This window comes from Porites lutea, chromosome 9, assembly GCF_958299795.1.
Source record: "Porites lutea chromosome 9, jaPorLute2.1, whole genome shotgun sequence".
NCBI classification, from domain to species: domain Eukaryota; kingdom Metazoa; phylum Cnidaria; class Anthozoa; order Scleractinia; family Poritidae; genus Porites; species Porites lutea.
The window spans coordinates 4,945,730-4,959,607 of record NC_133209.1 but is presented as its reverse complement, the minus strand read 5'-3'; the positions used below and the strand labels follow the sequence as shown (position 1 = coordinate 4,959,607).

The 13,878-nt window shown below is 38.4% G+C and overlaps 1 protein-coding gene across 7 annotated transcripts in view; it reads right to left on the bottom strand.

Annotated features, from left to right (window-relative positions):
• The window catches only part of LOC140947515 (alpha-1,3-mannosyl-glycoprotein 4-beta-N-acetylglucosaminyltransferase C-like), a 38,245-nt gene extending 26,542 nt beyond the window's left edge, over positions 1-11,703 (bottom strand). The window contains exons 1-6 of one of the 7 annotated variants that reach the window (XM_073396639.1): positions 9,535-9,710; positions 7,253-7,327; positions 6,008-6,082; positions 3,573-3,659; positions 1,487-2,464; positions 374-1,456 (exon numbers count right to left, since the gene is read on the bottom strand). In XM_073396639.1, coding sequence (XP_073252740.1) covers positions 1,299-1,456; positions 1,487-2,464; positions 3,573-3,659; positions 6,008-6,082; positions 7,253-7,327; positions 9,535-9,640 — 1,479 coding nt within the window. In that variant the 5' untranslated portion in view covers positions 9,641-9,710 and the 3' untranslated portion in view covers positions 374-1,298. Of the gene's footprint in view, positions 1-373; positions 2,465-3,572; positions 3,660-6,007; positions 6,083-7,252; positions 7,328-9,534; positions 9,739-11,489 lie in introns of those variants that run through there. The other 6 variants (XM_073396638.1, XM_073396635.1, XM_073396642.1 and 3 more) reach the window with 6 other exon arrangements.
• Positions 11,704-13,878: the final 2,175 nt, after the last annotated feature.

The following is a 13,878-nucleotide window of genomic DNA, read 5'->3' as shown; positions in this document are numbered from 1 at the left end:
TGCATTCTCAGAGTGCAAAAATAAAAATAAATGAAATGAATAAACGCTGAAAACGGTAACTCAAACCTTCCTCAATCTTAACTCACTAACTCGAACTCAACTCAGACTCGTAACTCGATCATTATCCTATCTCTAGCACAACACAATAGGCGGATTTAGCAACAGAACGGGAACGTCATATTACGACGGCGCGCGCAAATCAAACAACTGGCTTGACCAATGGCACAGCGAAAGGCACAGCGGCAAATTGGGCACCGGAAGTCGAGTTTAGTCCTTTCCGCACGCTTTCCCATCGTGAAATGACGTTCCCGTTCTTTTGCTAAATCAGCCTAATATAGCTAACTCGTACAATAGTTTCCACAACACCAAGAAATATCCAAACCAATTGTAGTATTAAAAGTGTAAAAGGCAACATGAACATTTTATAAAATATAGTAAAAATACTTGCATTTGTTAGGTGTGATGTGCGCTTGACTTAAAATCTGAACCTGGCCAAATGGAGTCGGGAGTCTTATTCACTTTGCCCTGTAGAGAACATTGCTAATTTTATTTGTTGTTATACTGAAATGCAACCGACTGGGTTTACTTTTCGGTTTTTCGTTGAGATGCAAAAAGCCACTGCAAAAATACCATAATATTCTCAAGTAGTGGTTCATGTAAACCATGCTTTTGCAATTCTGTCTTGTGCATGATTTGCACGGGCTTACCTCGGTGCAAAAACCTGTGAAGTTTTTCTTTGTTTTCTAGCTATTATTTTCCTTGGCTCTATTGTGTTGACTTCTCAGTGGCTTCTTTGTATTCATTGTTTTACGTTAGTTGTGAGTCTTACAGGTTTTTACGCCGAGGATGAGCCATTTGCACGTGCAATGCCTCAGTTTGTCTAAAATGTGCATACTCAGCGTATTTGCGTGCAATCGCAGTTTTGCTAACAACTCCTGAACGTAGTATATAGAAGAAAAAAAAACAAGAGAAGTGAGTTGGAAGGACTCTTTAATTGCAACAATATTACGCATTGTGGATAACTGTGGCCATTGCGCGTGAAGGTCGTGCAAAAAGACAACGGAACGCATACTGAAAAACTTTGTTGAGTAGCTTTGAGTACCCTCGGGTATGGATTGTAGACTTTGTAACCACTCGTACCTTACCGAATAACCATCTGTTTTCGTGTTTTCGTTTCGCCCCGGTAAATATAATCTTCAACGGGTAAGACTTTGCAGAGCGGGGAGCCTATTTCTCCTTGTTTATGCATTGTCAGCACTTTTTAGTTAAATTTTACTTAAATAATAACTACTGTCTTTTCAAGACTGCAAAACATCAATTTCCCTGAAAAAAATCCATTCACTTTGACCTCCGGTGACCAGAATTCTTAGACAATGTACTTTCCTACTTTGGGTTAAAGATATTTTCAGCCTACCATCTTTGAAGTGGCCGATTGTTTCGAAGTCTTTGCACTGTGGATCTTTGTTTGCTTCATCAGGCATCTTTTCATTTTGAAAACTTGCCTGCAAAACGCCCCATCTTAGTTTATCTTTGGGGGCGTTAAAGGAACCCGTGTCTACAAATACTTCACGGACGGTAGTTACAGAAGTAAACTTGATGAGAATGAAGTCATCTGTCTTCGGCTGCTTGGCCCAAAAATGGCCAGTGCCCTTGGTGTAGGCACTTTGGGGGTCTGATCCATCACTAGACACAAAAGAGCTGCTAATCGTTGCTTGAGGATTTAAGCCCCTGTACTTGACATCATATGCGTCAAAAAATTGCTCCTTTGACTTATAAGAATTTTTGTTATCTTTAAAGGAGGAGTTATCTCCGATATGCTGGAAAAACGACGCGTGGGGTAGTACAAAGGCTTTGAAGTATTTTCTATCGTATTTGATTTTTCGCCAGAATTCTATTAACCAGTCTCCAGGCATTTCGTCGTACATGAGGAAGAAAAAAGAGGCGAGGTTTTCAAGGTCAGTCGAATGATAAATCTTAGCTGTGTGACCCATAGATGCAGCGTCTAAAATTGGCCACGGATTCTTCTGCGAAGCGATGAAATCTTGTAGTTTTGGATAAAAACTTGGCGCTGGAATCAAGTCGTCTTCTAAATGAAGATAATAAGGTGAAAAGTCTTTGCAATAGCACATTAAGAAAGAAAAGTCTATCACCAGTTTCGAACGCCACATTACTCGATCCTGTGAGTCCTCGAATTTCCTTTTCATATTTGAGAGGGCTGGATAATATTCTCGCGGAGCAGCAATCACATGAAGTAAACTGTCATCAATGAATGTCTTGAAGAGAGTCAAAAATTCTTTCAATGTACCATTTTTTAGTGCTTCATCGAAGTCTGCCAAGAATATTACCAGGTAAACCTCTTTCCTGTCTTTCTCGCTAAGATTTTCAATTAAAAGTTTAACAGTTCTGGGGAGGTAATTTGCTTTTAATGGACGAGTGATTGACGAGATTCCAATGGTTAAGTGTCCTAGAAGGAAAAACAAATAAAACGACGTTTAAGATCATGAAGATGATGCTGTTGTTCCTATTGATGATGATGATTGTGATAATGTGATTGGAAGGATAATGGAGATGGCAATGATGACAATGTGACAGGAAGGATAACGATGATGATGATGATGATGATGATGATGGTAATAATGATGACGATGATGATGACTATCTTGCCGAGTGATTGACAAAGACGATAATAATGATAATGAAGATAGTGACGATCATTAGCGATGATGGTGACGATGGTGACAATAAAGGTGATTATGGTGTTGTCGACGACAGTGCTGACGATGATGTTGATGATGATGATGGTATGGTGACAGTGGTGATGACAGTGGTAAAAAATTATTTTATTGGATTAAGGATGGATCGAAGGTTACACGAGTCAAATTGAAATATAGTCATGAACTAACCTTCAAAGTACCCGAACCGACACTGACCAATGACGAGTATAATTTATTATTTGATTGCTCGTTTTTTGAAACTTGCTGCATATAAGGAACTTTGGGCTCCTGATTATAATTGACCGCTCCCGAAAATACCATAACATACCATAATGCTCTTTGTTTATCACCCCAAAATTTTGCATAAGCATTGTTTTCAGTTTCTCTTGGGGCCATTTTAACTCCCAAGAGAAACTGAAGCCAATGCTTATGCAAAATTTTTGGGTGATAAACAAAGAGCATTATGGTATGATAATGATATTTTCTGGAGTTGTCAATTAACAATTAATCGTTCACACTTTTCATTGCACAGTCGCTGCCAAAATTCCCAATTGACAATATTATTCTCACTTCAGTTTTCAATTTACTTTTCACAATGTATAACTTGCAGGATCGATTACAGTTGACTGTCCACATAGCATAATTCGCCTATAACCCATATTTAAGCTATACGTGCGCAGCTAGACTGAAGATCAATGTTCATAAACAACCAAACCACTTTGTGTTATAGCTCTTTCCTTAAAGGTTTTGTCCATTTGTGCTTTTAAAGGGGTGTTAATTTTCCCTTGAATTCGGTCAAAGCGTGCACCTAACTTATATTTATTAGCCGGAGAACCTTCGAGTTTGCTTAACACTTACGTTTTTCTCGAGGATACACCCCCAGTTTGTTAATCTTCGAGGAATTCATTACCTCCAATCTCGGGCAGGCAGAAACGCCGGCTCTTCCTAAACAAACGAAGAAATATAAACAAAAGAAAAGAAGAACGTAGTAAGTTTGCGTAATAAGGCTTCAAAGATTTTCCGGTTTCAAATTTGTCAAGACTTTGCAAATACGGGAAACATTATAACGTAAATCAGCTAAAAAGTCAAGAACTGTTACTGCTGTCACATTCATTAGGCGAAAACCTTCTGAAAGACTCACTGTTAGTCAAGTAGATAGTTCAATCTATCTACTTGACTAATGACTGTTTCAGAATGTTTTCGCCTAATGAATGGACAAGCGTGCTTTGTATGCGTTTACTGGCAAATTATTACCGCCAGTTCCATGTTCCATGAATCATTTCATCCGTTAACGCTTTGTTTAATGACCGAGGAAAAAATTGAATAAAGAAACATGCTGGAACCCATACGCAGTCAGAAATACTAATGACATATGCATATGGTTCCTAACGAACGAATGCAAATATTTGAAAGCTTTCGAAATAATAAGAATCGTTACATGTTTTATAGAGCGGTTTTCATTTGAGTGTCGAAAAGTAATTGGTTTTGCACTTTCTACACGATGCGATTGGCTTAAAAGATTCGCGCCACCTTTTCATCCAATCAGAAGTAAAACCAAAGCCAATTGTGACGCGCTCGCATGCATTTTCCCGCGCTTTGCGTCAGCCACATGTAATTACTTCGAGTTTTGATTGGTTCAATGTATTGTCTGTGTCCTATGTGATTGGCCAGAGTAATTACTTTGGTTTTGGTTTTACGACACTCAAACGAAAACCACTCTAACTATTATCCTTACTTAAATTTTGTTACAAATCTAAGACGAAATTTTGGTGATAGTAATCAAGTATTTTATATAGTTAATATTGGTTAAAACTTCGCTTGTTTCTCTGCTCACTTAGTCAATAGAATAATCAGCCAATTTCCACAGAGTCATGGTTGTATTCGCCATGCACGTCCGTGGCAGGTTCCTTTGAGAACCGAGTGTCGACCGACTATCGACCGCTTTATCGACCGATAGATCGGTCGACACTACCTACAGTAAACATGATCCAAGAATATTTGTAACTAATCTTGGCGGCGGAGTAGTTAATAATCTTATCTATGGAGTTAGAAAATTCTGTATTCCCAAAGGGAAACCAAAGATCGTGGAGTCGCGACAGTTTAGGAATTTTGATGCTAATTCATTCCACGCTGGCCTTAACCGAGCCTTAACCTACAATACAATACAATACAATACAATAACTTTATTTAAAGAGGGAAGCGCAATAACCTATTACAGTTTTCTAACCTATGGCCCTCGAAAAATAAATAAATAGATAAATAAATTTAGAAAACTAAAAACAAATAAATTTAGAAATATATATATATATACACAAAAGAGACAATATTTAAAGTAGAATAGGCTATAGACACGTAATGAATAATATATAAATCTACGAAGGGGGCAAAATATGTACTATAAATGAACATGTATACATATATACATAAATATAAATTAAAAGACGTAATAGTGGTTGTAGTAGGACTATGAAAAACAGTGACAATGAATAGCACCTTGGCACCTAGTTCATCTGGAAGATAATCCAAATCGTGCCTGGGAAATTTGGTCACGTCTATTTTTAGAAATATGTGACTTCAACGCGCCAAAACGTAAAAGGAAAATAAGAAATAATTATGCTCCCTGGCTAACACCAGAGATAAAAAGGATGATGTTTGAGAGGGACAAACTGAAAAGGGCTGCAATTATCAACAATTCAGATGCTCATTGGACCGAGATTGCTCGAAACAATGTAAATGCTAATATCAGGAAAACAAAAACTAACTACTATAAAGGTATTTCGAAACAAATCTAGAGAATGGAAATGAGTAAATTCAATATTGGGCCGAAATTTATCAACAACTGAAATAAATAGAATAGATGCTGGAGATAACTCAAGTACTACTCCATTAGAAATCTCTAATGCTCTTAATTATCACTTTACTCACATTGGGCCTAGGTTAGCCGATAATATTCCCAAAACTAGTGTTTGTTTCCAGGACTACATTACGCCATCAGATTCTAGTTTTACCCTGAACGAGACTCACTGTGGTGTTGTTCACCGTTTAGTGAGTTCGCTTCAAGTCGACAAGGCTACGGGCCTTAGCGGTATTTCTGCAAGGCTTTTAATGTACCTTTAAGGTTGATTGATTTTTGTGTAATTAATTATAGGACAGATTTTCTTAATATATAGATATATATTTTAGCATTAATGTAGTTTCTCTGAAAATTTTGTTATGTAAACGGCTCACTGGAAGAGCATTTTTAATGAAAAGATACTGTTAATAAAGCTTGATTGATTGATTTGAGAACTGACCTTTTTTAATGAAGAGCTCTGTCTTTAAATTCACTGTTGGTTGAAGTGATAGCTTTGGGCTTGACTGCATGACCTCTAAAACAAGAGAAAGGACAGATGTTTGTCAAAACTTAGCTCTCGGCTCTCTCTTAACTTTCCACGACTCATTCGAGCACTTTCTCTAACACTGAAGGAGCTTGCAAATCTTGTATTTAATGCGCCAAGGTACATAACAGTTAATGTCGATGCATGATCAAAGTACTGTTTTGTGCGGTGTTACAGGACCTATCGTCCCGATTTTGAAGATATATGGAAAGTTAATAAAAGTTCAATAAATATTCGATCAATAGGCTTTTAAGGTTCTAGATCATTCTAAGTGTTTAAGTTTAAAAATGCAACATAATGAATAACCAATTTACTAATACGCTTTGCATGCAGAAACAAAAATATCAACAGTGTGCTTTTTGAGAGTGGGATATGTTGTCTCCAAATTTGACATCCCTTGGAAATAGTTATCTTCTAAATGAACATTTCGGCCTTTTTAGTAGTTAACTAACGAAGCATACGTTTGTGGCTCGTTTTTCTTGGCACATACATCCTACGCATTCAGTATGTAAGCCTATTATAAATGACCATCAAACAAATATATAGAGAGCTTTTGAGAAGTAAGCTTTTAGAGAAAAAGACTTAGTTATAGATAGATAGAGAAAGAGAAGAACATCAGGAAGAATATAGAACCGCCTTGCGAGTAAGTAAAATAAACCTTGTAAGTTTAACTGGCTGATTTTGTTGGAGTTCCTCTCCTTCTCGCTGACCCCATCAGTAAACAACAGTAAAAAGCATCGTTTACCAGTGGAGAAGCCTTCTTTATCAGTAGCACAAAAATAACCTTGATCAGAGGTGAACTGAGTTACGTTCAGCAGAGTACTGAAAAAGCCAGTTTATCAGTTTATCAGCGGGATGGATTCTTATAATAATAATAATAAATGTTATTTAGCCAGGGTTATCTCTTCAGCATAAAACATAGTGCTGCTATCAATGAGGGCCCTGGAAATTCACGCTTTGTGGTCTTACTCGGATTATATTTTATATAGTTTATATTGGTTAAAACTTCGCTTGTTTCTCTGCTCGCTTGGTCAATAGAATAATATCTGCCAATTTCCACAGAGTCATGGTTGTATTCGCCTTGCGCGTCCCTGGCAGGTCCTTTGAGAAGAATATTATTTTGTAACTAATCTTGGCATCGGAATAGTTAATAGCACTGACCTGTTTTAATGAAGAGCTCTGTCTTTAAATTCACTTTTGGTTGTAGTGATAACTTTGGGCTTGACTGCATGACCTCTAAAACAAGAAAAGGACAGATGTTTGTCAAAACTTGGCTCTCGGCTCTCTCAGCTTTAAACAACTCATTCGAGCACTTTCTCTGCCACTGAAGGAGCTTATGCAAATCTTGTATTTAATACCCCAAGGTACATAACAGTTAATGCTGATGCATGATCAAAATACTGTTTTGTGCGATGGATTCTTAATTCACGCTTTGTGGTCTTACTCGAATTAAGGCTTAGTATATAGTTCTGAACGATTGAGGCGACAGTAGAGATAACATTTAAGCCAGTCTTGAACTGAAACTGAAGTTTATTTCAATGACCGCGGCTCGATAATTAAGTAAAATCGGCAGGTTGTCGGTCAGTGTTTTATTCTGATATGCAAATTAAACCGTACAACATCTGAGGTTGTTGTTGATGTGCGCCGAAACATGAATTGAATGAGGATGATATAATCAGGTAGCAACGAATATACATAACACAGAGTCTTGAATAAAAACAAACTAGTAATTAAAGTGAAATAAGTCTGTGTGAACGCCGCACGCCTTGTCACTACCAACAAGGTCTTCAGCAACCACTGCCCTAAGCAAGACAAATCTGTCGTAGCTGTGGTTTCCTTATTTAAGGCTTCACCGCCGCGCTATATGTAAGCATTGAATGCGGAAGAGAAAATTGGAAACCTTGTCGGACGACAAAGTAGAGCAAAAGAAAACTTTTGAAAAGTTGCAAATGATCCTTTTACGTGTAGATATATCGACGCAAAGCTGATGCAGCTGGAAATTAGGAAAAACATATCGTAATTCACCCACCGGTGGAAAAAGCAGTCGCAATATCGTCTGGCTGCTTCCTTAGTGTTATTGCACTATGTTTCTCCATTGAGATAAAGAAAATCACGATCAGCGAGCCGCTTAAAAGTAAAGCTGTAACGGAGCCTTTCCAAATGCGTTTACACCTCCGGTACATTATGGCAGTTCAGAACGTCTGTGCTTTGTTGACGGAAGATCAAGCTAACAACATCACTGCTCTTGCACTGGCGCTTTGGAAGTTCAGTCAAGCCGGGTACAATGCAAGTGACGAAGGCAGGGCTATAACTCACCTGCTACCCAGCCGCGAATGACAGTTCTAAACACAAAGAACGGCTCGATAGATTCTGACACATTAATATGCTCAGAAAATCGAGATTATCCTTTAGTTTATCTCCCTGGAGACCCACTTCTTGTGCTCAAATCGTAGCTTTTACGCGTTTTTTTCTCATTCACACCACGTGAAGTACGAGTTTGCGTAATGTTTGTCTTTTTAAATTTACGCATTCGATTATGCATCTACCCACATGGACAGCACGACAGGTGGATTTAAAAAAGCTATATAAAACCTATAAACTGCACTCTGTATTGCATATCTTTCGCACCGACACGGAAATCTCGCCTGTCGGAAGAGTGTGAACACCTATCCGATTTGTGAACTCCGCAATTTCGTGAACGGCGCAGCGCAAGCTTCGCTCCGCGCCGAAATCATCGTTCTTATGCGTGAACTGAAGGTCTATCCGCTATGGTTTTCTTGCCGGCGTAAGGCTAGGACATGGCCGTTAAGAAAAAGGTCTCTGGGGTATCATATGGTCTGCAATGGGGACACAAAGAAAAAACACACATACAACATATACACAAGAAGCAAAGAACGAGCTAAAATGGTATTATTTGCTCGTAATCATGCCAGACTCGTAGCCACTCATATAAAATTCCGGCGGATTTAACATGAAACCATCAACCTGTGATTAATTACTGTAAGACTTTCACAATTCTCGAGCAATATCCCGGGGCAATATCATAATGAACATGGCTTAAGCTGCTGGTTGTTTTTGAGCAACGATAGTTTCTCTGCAGTAGTGTGCTATATTATAAACTGTTTCTTTTCACACTCTGAGGTGCAAAATGTTTAAATAAAAGGACCACAGTATCTTATCTTGTTTATCTTAATAAAGTCGTTGTGGTTTTGACAACGAGAATGAATGAGCTTGTGAGGTGATATTGCTGTTAATGATTTTGTGAACTGCGAGCCAAAATTAGTACTGGAAAGTAGTAAAAGTCAGGCGAAAGATGGACAGGTTGTAGGAAAAAGTGTAGAAGAACGCTATACTTGCTCATCATTCTTTTTAATACGTGGATATACATTATAAGCTAAGCAGAGTACAACTGTGAATTAGGAAAAAGGCTGATATTTACTCACCCGTAGAACATGTAGAATGCACATTTAAACTACTTCCGACACTCACAACTTTGTTAAGAATATCGTCCGGCTGCATACCGGGTACTATCACGGTATTTTTTTCCATTGTGGTGAAAAAAATCACGATCAACGTGCTGAGTAAAAGTAAAACTGTCAGTGAACCTTTTAAAAAGCGTTTTATATTCCTCCGAGACATCGCTGTAAAAGAAAAATAGATCGTTGTCCTTGAACAACAGCTACCGCCCTGGTACACACATTGTGGCACCTTTCGCGGACCAAAATAGAGAATTTGACGGGCTTCAGGAAATAAACCAATGAAAAGCGAGAATCAAACAGTCGTCCGATGTAAGCAACCAATCAAAATAGAGAAGCCACCACACGGTTCGCGCCGTTGTTCAGTGTTGGTCGCAGCGAAGAAAGACGGCGCCATTTTCAAAGAAATGAACTCAATGAAGGAAGAATTTTTAAAATTAATCTTTTCAGGCAGAGGGTAACTTTTATAAATACATGCAGCCGGTCAAAGTTATTGACTTCTATTTATACGAATCGCTCTGTATCTATTGTAAACTCAGCGTTTGATATTCATACATTCAAAGCAATAATCATAAAACAATAATAATTAACTAAAAATACGTGTATCGCAGAACCTCGCGAAGCTCGGGGGGGGGAGCCCATAAGGGGTGGGCGGACAGGAGAGAAATGAAGTAAATCATGTAACTGGGGAGAGCGGGTCTAATGTTGGAAGCTGAGATGTACTTTTTAAAAATTTGAACCTAGTGCTCTGGCTTTAAAAAGGATCTTCTGAGATTTAAATGGGGTTGCTGTTGTTAGCCAATGCTGCATAGGTCCCATCCCGTGTTCACCCCAGTTGGTCCTCCTACATGTGTAATTATGGTCAAAAGGAAATGGGGGTGATAGTAGATAACTGATGACTAATATGCAGTTGCATTTGCTTAATAAAAGCTCACCGTTAAATGTAATAATTCCTCGCGAAGCGAGGCGCGCTGCATGGCGATAGGGAGTCACAAGTCCCCGGAAGACTAAGGTGTCAAAAGTCAGGGATATATAACGGGAGTATGTCTAGGGGGATGTGGAAGGTTCGATTTAACCGACACACTACTGAAAATCAGATTGTCAGAGTCAGAGCAGCAGAAGCGGTAGAAGGATAAACCAATTACATGCTCGTTCCCACGGTTTAGTTCTTTCGCTTCGCGTTTTTGCTTACGATTCCAGCAACCTAGTTTTCACACAGTTGTTGTGACGACCGCCCGGGGACTGAAACTGGTCAGGTAACTACAGCTCAAACTTCGTACTTCCTGGTTGCCAAATTTGGTAGCGATCAGAAGTAACGCCATCTTTTTAAGAATTATTCTTTGCGGGGGGGGGGGGGGGGTTCATCTCTAGGGAACGAAAGAGAAAACTGAGCTCAGGTTACTAGAGGGAAATGAGTTTAGGTTTGTTTGTCCGAACCCAGTTCAAACGTCGAACCTTTCATGTGCCGAACCCAATCCCTTCAATTAAGTACATGAAGAGATCGATGTTTGAATCAAGTCCGACATGTCTGATTTGGGTCGACCCATGAAATAAGATCCAGTCATGTCAAGTGGCCAACAGGCGAATTTCGACTGCGGAGCGAATTTCGTTTCAAACGTCGAGCTTCTCATCTGCCGAACCTAAATTGCCGCATAATTTAATAAAATTTATTTCCTCTTGTAAGCATTCTTAGAAGTATCATTTGGGTCGACCTAAATAGTTATTAAGTTCGGTACATATAAAAGGATCGACGTTTGAACTCAAGGCCTAAGATTCCTACACTCAGAAAGCGAAGTCGTAACGGAAGAAACAGTTGGAGAAACTTGCTAATCATTCTTTTCCGTGATGCTGACGCTAAGCATTATAAAGCTGTGAATTAGGAAAATGTTTTCACATAATCTGATAATAAATTTAATACCCACCGTTTGAAGCGTTCGCAACTTTGTTATAAACGATATCGTCTGGCTTCATGCTTGACGTTATCACAGTACGTTCCTCCGTTGTGCCGAAGAAAATCACGATCAACATGCTGCCGCTTAAAAGCAAAACTATTCCCGGTTTTAGAATGCGTTTGCACCTTCGGTACATCGTTAGAGTAGATCAAGAAATTGTTTGTTGACTAACAAAAGCATGACGCCACCAAGGGAACTCCAAGTGGCGCAATTTTGCGGGCTGATTAAAAGTGGAGAATTTGGGAGACTAAAAATTGAGAATCAGACACTCGCACGATATTATCAGCCAATCAAAATTGAGAAGCCGGTATATCGTTTATAAGTTAGTTCCGTCACGGCGTTTCCATCGGCAACGGTTGCTTCGAAGTTGTACTTTGACTGCTTTGAGCCACAACAAAAAAAAACGCCTCCTTGCAAAATTGCATCTTCGAATGAACAGTGTAGATTCCGATGTTGCTATCCACAAGCCAGATGTCACATGTACATAGTTTAGATAAGAACCGACCAGCTATTACACTCTCAGATAGTAGATTAGAATATGTAAATGTAAGTAAGCTTCTTGGTGTCCATTGTTCCGTAACAGCTCTTGCACGTTGCTTGCACGAGGGTTGTCCAATACTCACAAATAGACTCCACTGGTGTTAGTGGTGATAAGAATGGTCTCCACTGGTACCAATGGACCATGGGAATCGCCCTGTATGGGGAATTAATATTTTAACAAAGTTTTTAAAACATTTTACTAGTACTAGTAAAAAAATTTTTTTCAAAATTCTTTAACAGTAAAAAATGTATTTTTTTGATTTTCTTAATATTACTGTATACTAATAAATGGAAAAACGGGCAAAAAAGAAATGACTTTTCGCGAAAGTCATTTCATGGTATATTAAGTAAATTATACTAGTAAATGGTGGAACGGGCAAAAAAGGTATTGACCTTTTAAGGAAATTTGCATTTACTGGTATATTAATTACATTTACCAGTAAATGGTAAAACGGGCCATAAGGGTATGACTTTTTAGCGAGATTTTCATTTACTAGTATCTTTTCACTATTTACTAGTAAATTGTGGAATGGGCGAAAAAGGCTTGACTTTTTAGCGAGATTTTCATTTACTAGTATCTTGACACTATTTACTAGTAAATGGTGGAACGGGCGAAAAGGGCATTAGTCCTCCCTCCCCCAACCCGGTTGTATAGGGTTGCAACACACGAAAGATAGAGAGGAAAAATATTATAAATTTAGGAGGAAAAAAGGGTACGTGCGGCCAAAACGGGGGTTTCACAATCACACAGGAAAAACAAATTACCAACTGAAACTTCCTCTAAGTATCTCCTGTTAAGTGAGACAAAAGAACAGTAGAAAGTAGCTTTCTTTCTCTCTTGCTTTCGAACCGTTTTGTCCGTTCCTTTTCTGTCTAAAATGCCTTTTCCTTTCATTATTATACATTATTTAAATACTAATAAATGCGTTTTCTCGCTAAAAGATCATTTCTTTTTTTGCCCATTTCTCCATTTATTAGTATATATTATTTAAATACTAATAAATGCATTTTCTCGCTTTCCAAAGTCATTTCTTTTTTGCCCATTTGTCCATTTATTAGTATACATTATGTAATTTAGTAAATTTGTTTCTTTAACTTTCACTGTTAAGGTTTTTTGCTAAAAATATTTTTACCAGTACTAGTGAAGTTTTTTGAATACTTTGCAATTATCTGATGACCCCACTGTACCCAGCCAGGTCACATGGGAAAATAATCTAAGTCCCCTTAATGAGATGCGTATTCACCAATGGAACCATTGGAATGACATCATTTTCTATTGGTACCAATAATCGTACCATTGGTAGCAATGGACCATCGGTTTGACGAATCGTATCCATTTGTGTATATTGGACTTGTGTGGAGGGCAAAACTTGACTATTGTGACACTGTCTATTACCCTTTGTCGGAATTTCAACTAAAACGTGTACAACGTGTTCAGCTAGTAGATATAGCTGCTAGTTTTGTCCTGAGTAGGTAGTATGTAAATGACATTTTAAAACGATATTGTTAAGATAGGGTGGTTACCAGTAAGACACTGAAGAGATTTCCACGTTCTCAAACTCAGGCTTTGCACTCCCCCAGCTGGCTGTCTTACGTACCACTAGATACAGTTAAACATCTGCGATCTTTACGGTCAGGAGCAGCAACAAGATTAATTATACCAATGGAGAGGGGCACCTTTCAAGACTCTGCTGCCAAGTTACTTGATGTCCTTCCGGCAAATATTAGAAACTGTAGCGATTTCAAAGTATACTGTTGGGAAGTTGATGCCTATCTACTAAATAACATTTGTAAATAGTATGTATTACTAATCTCTATT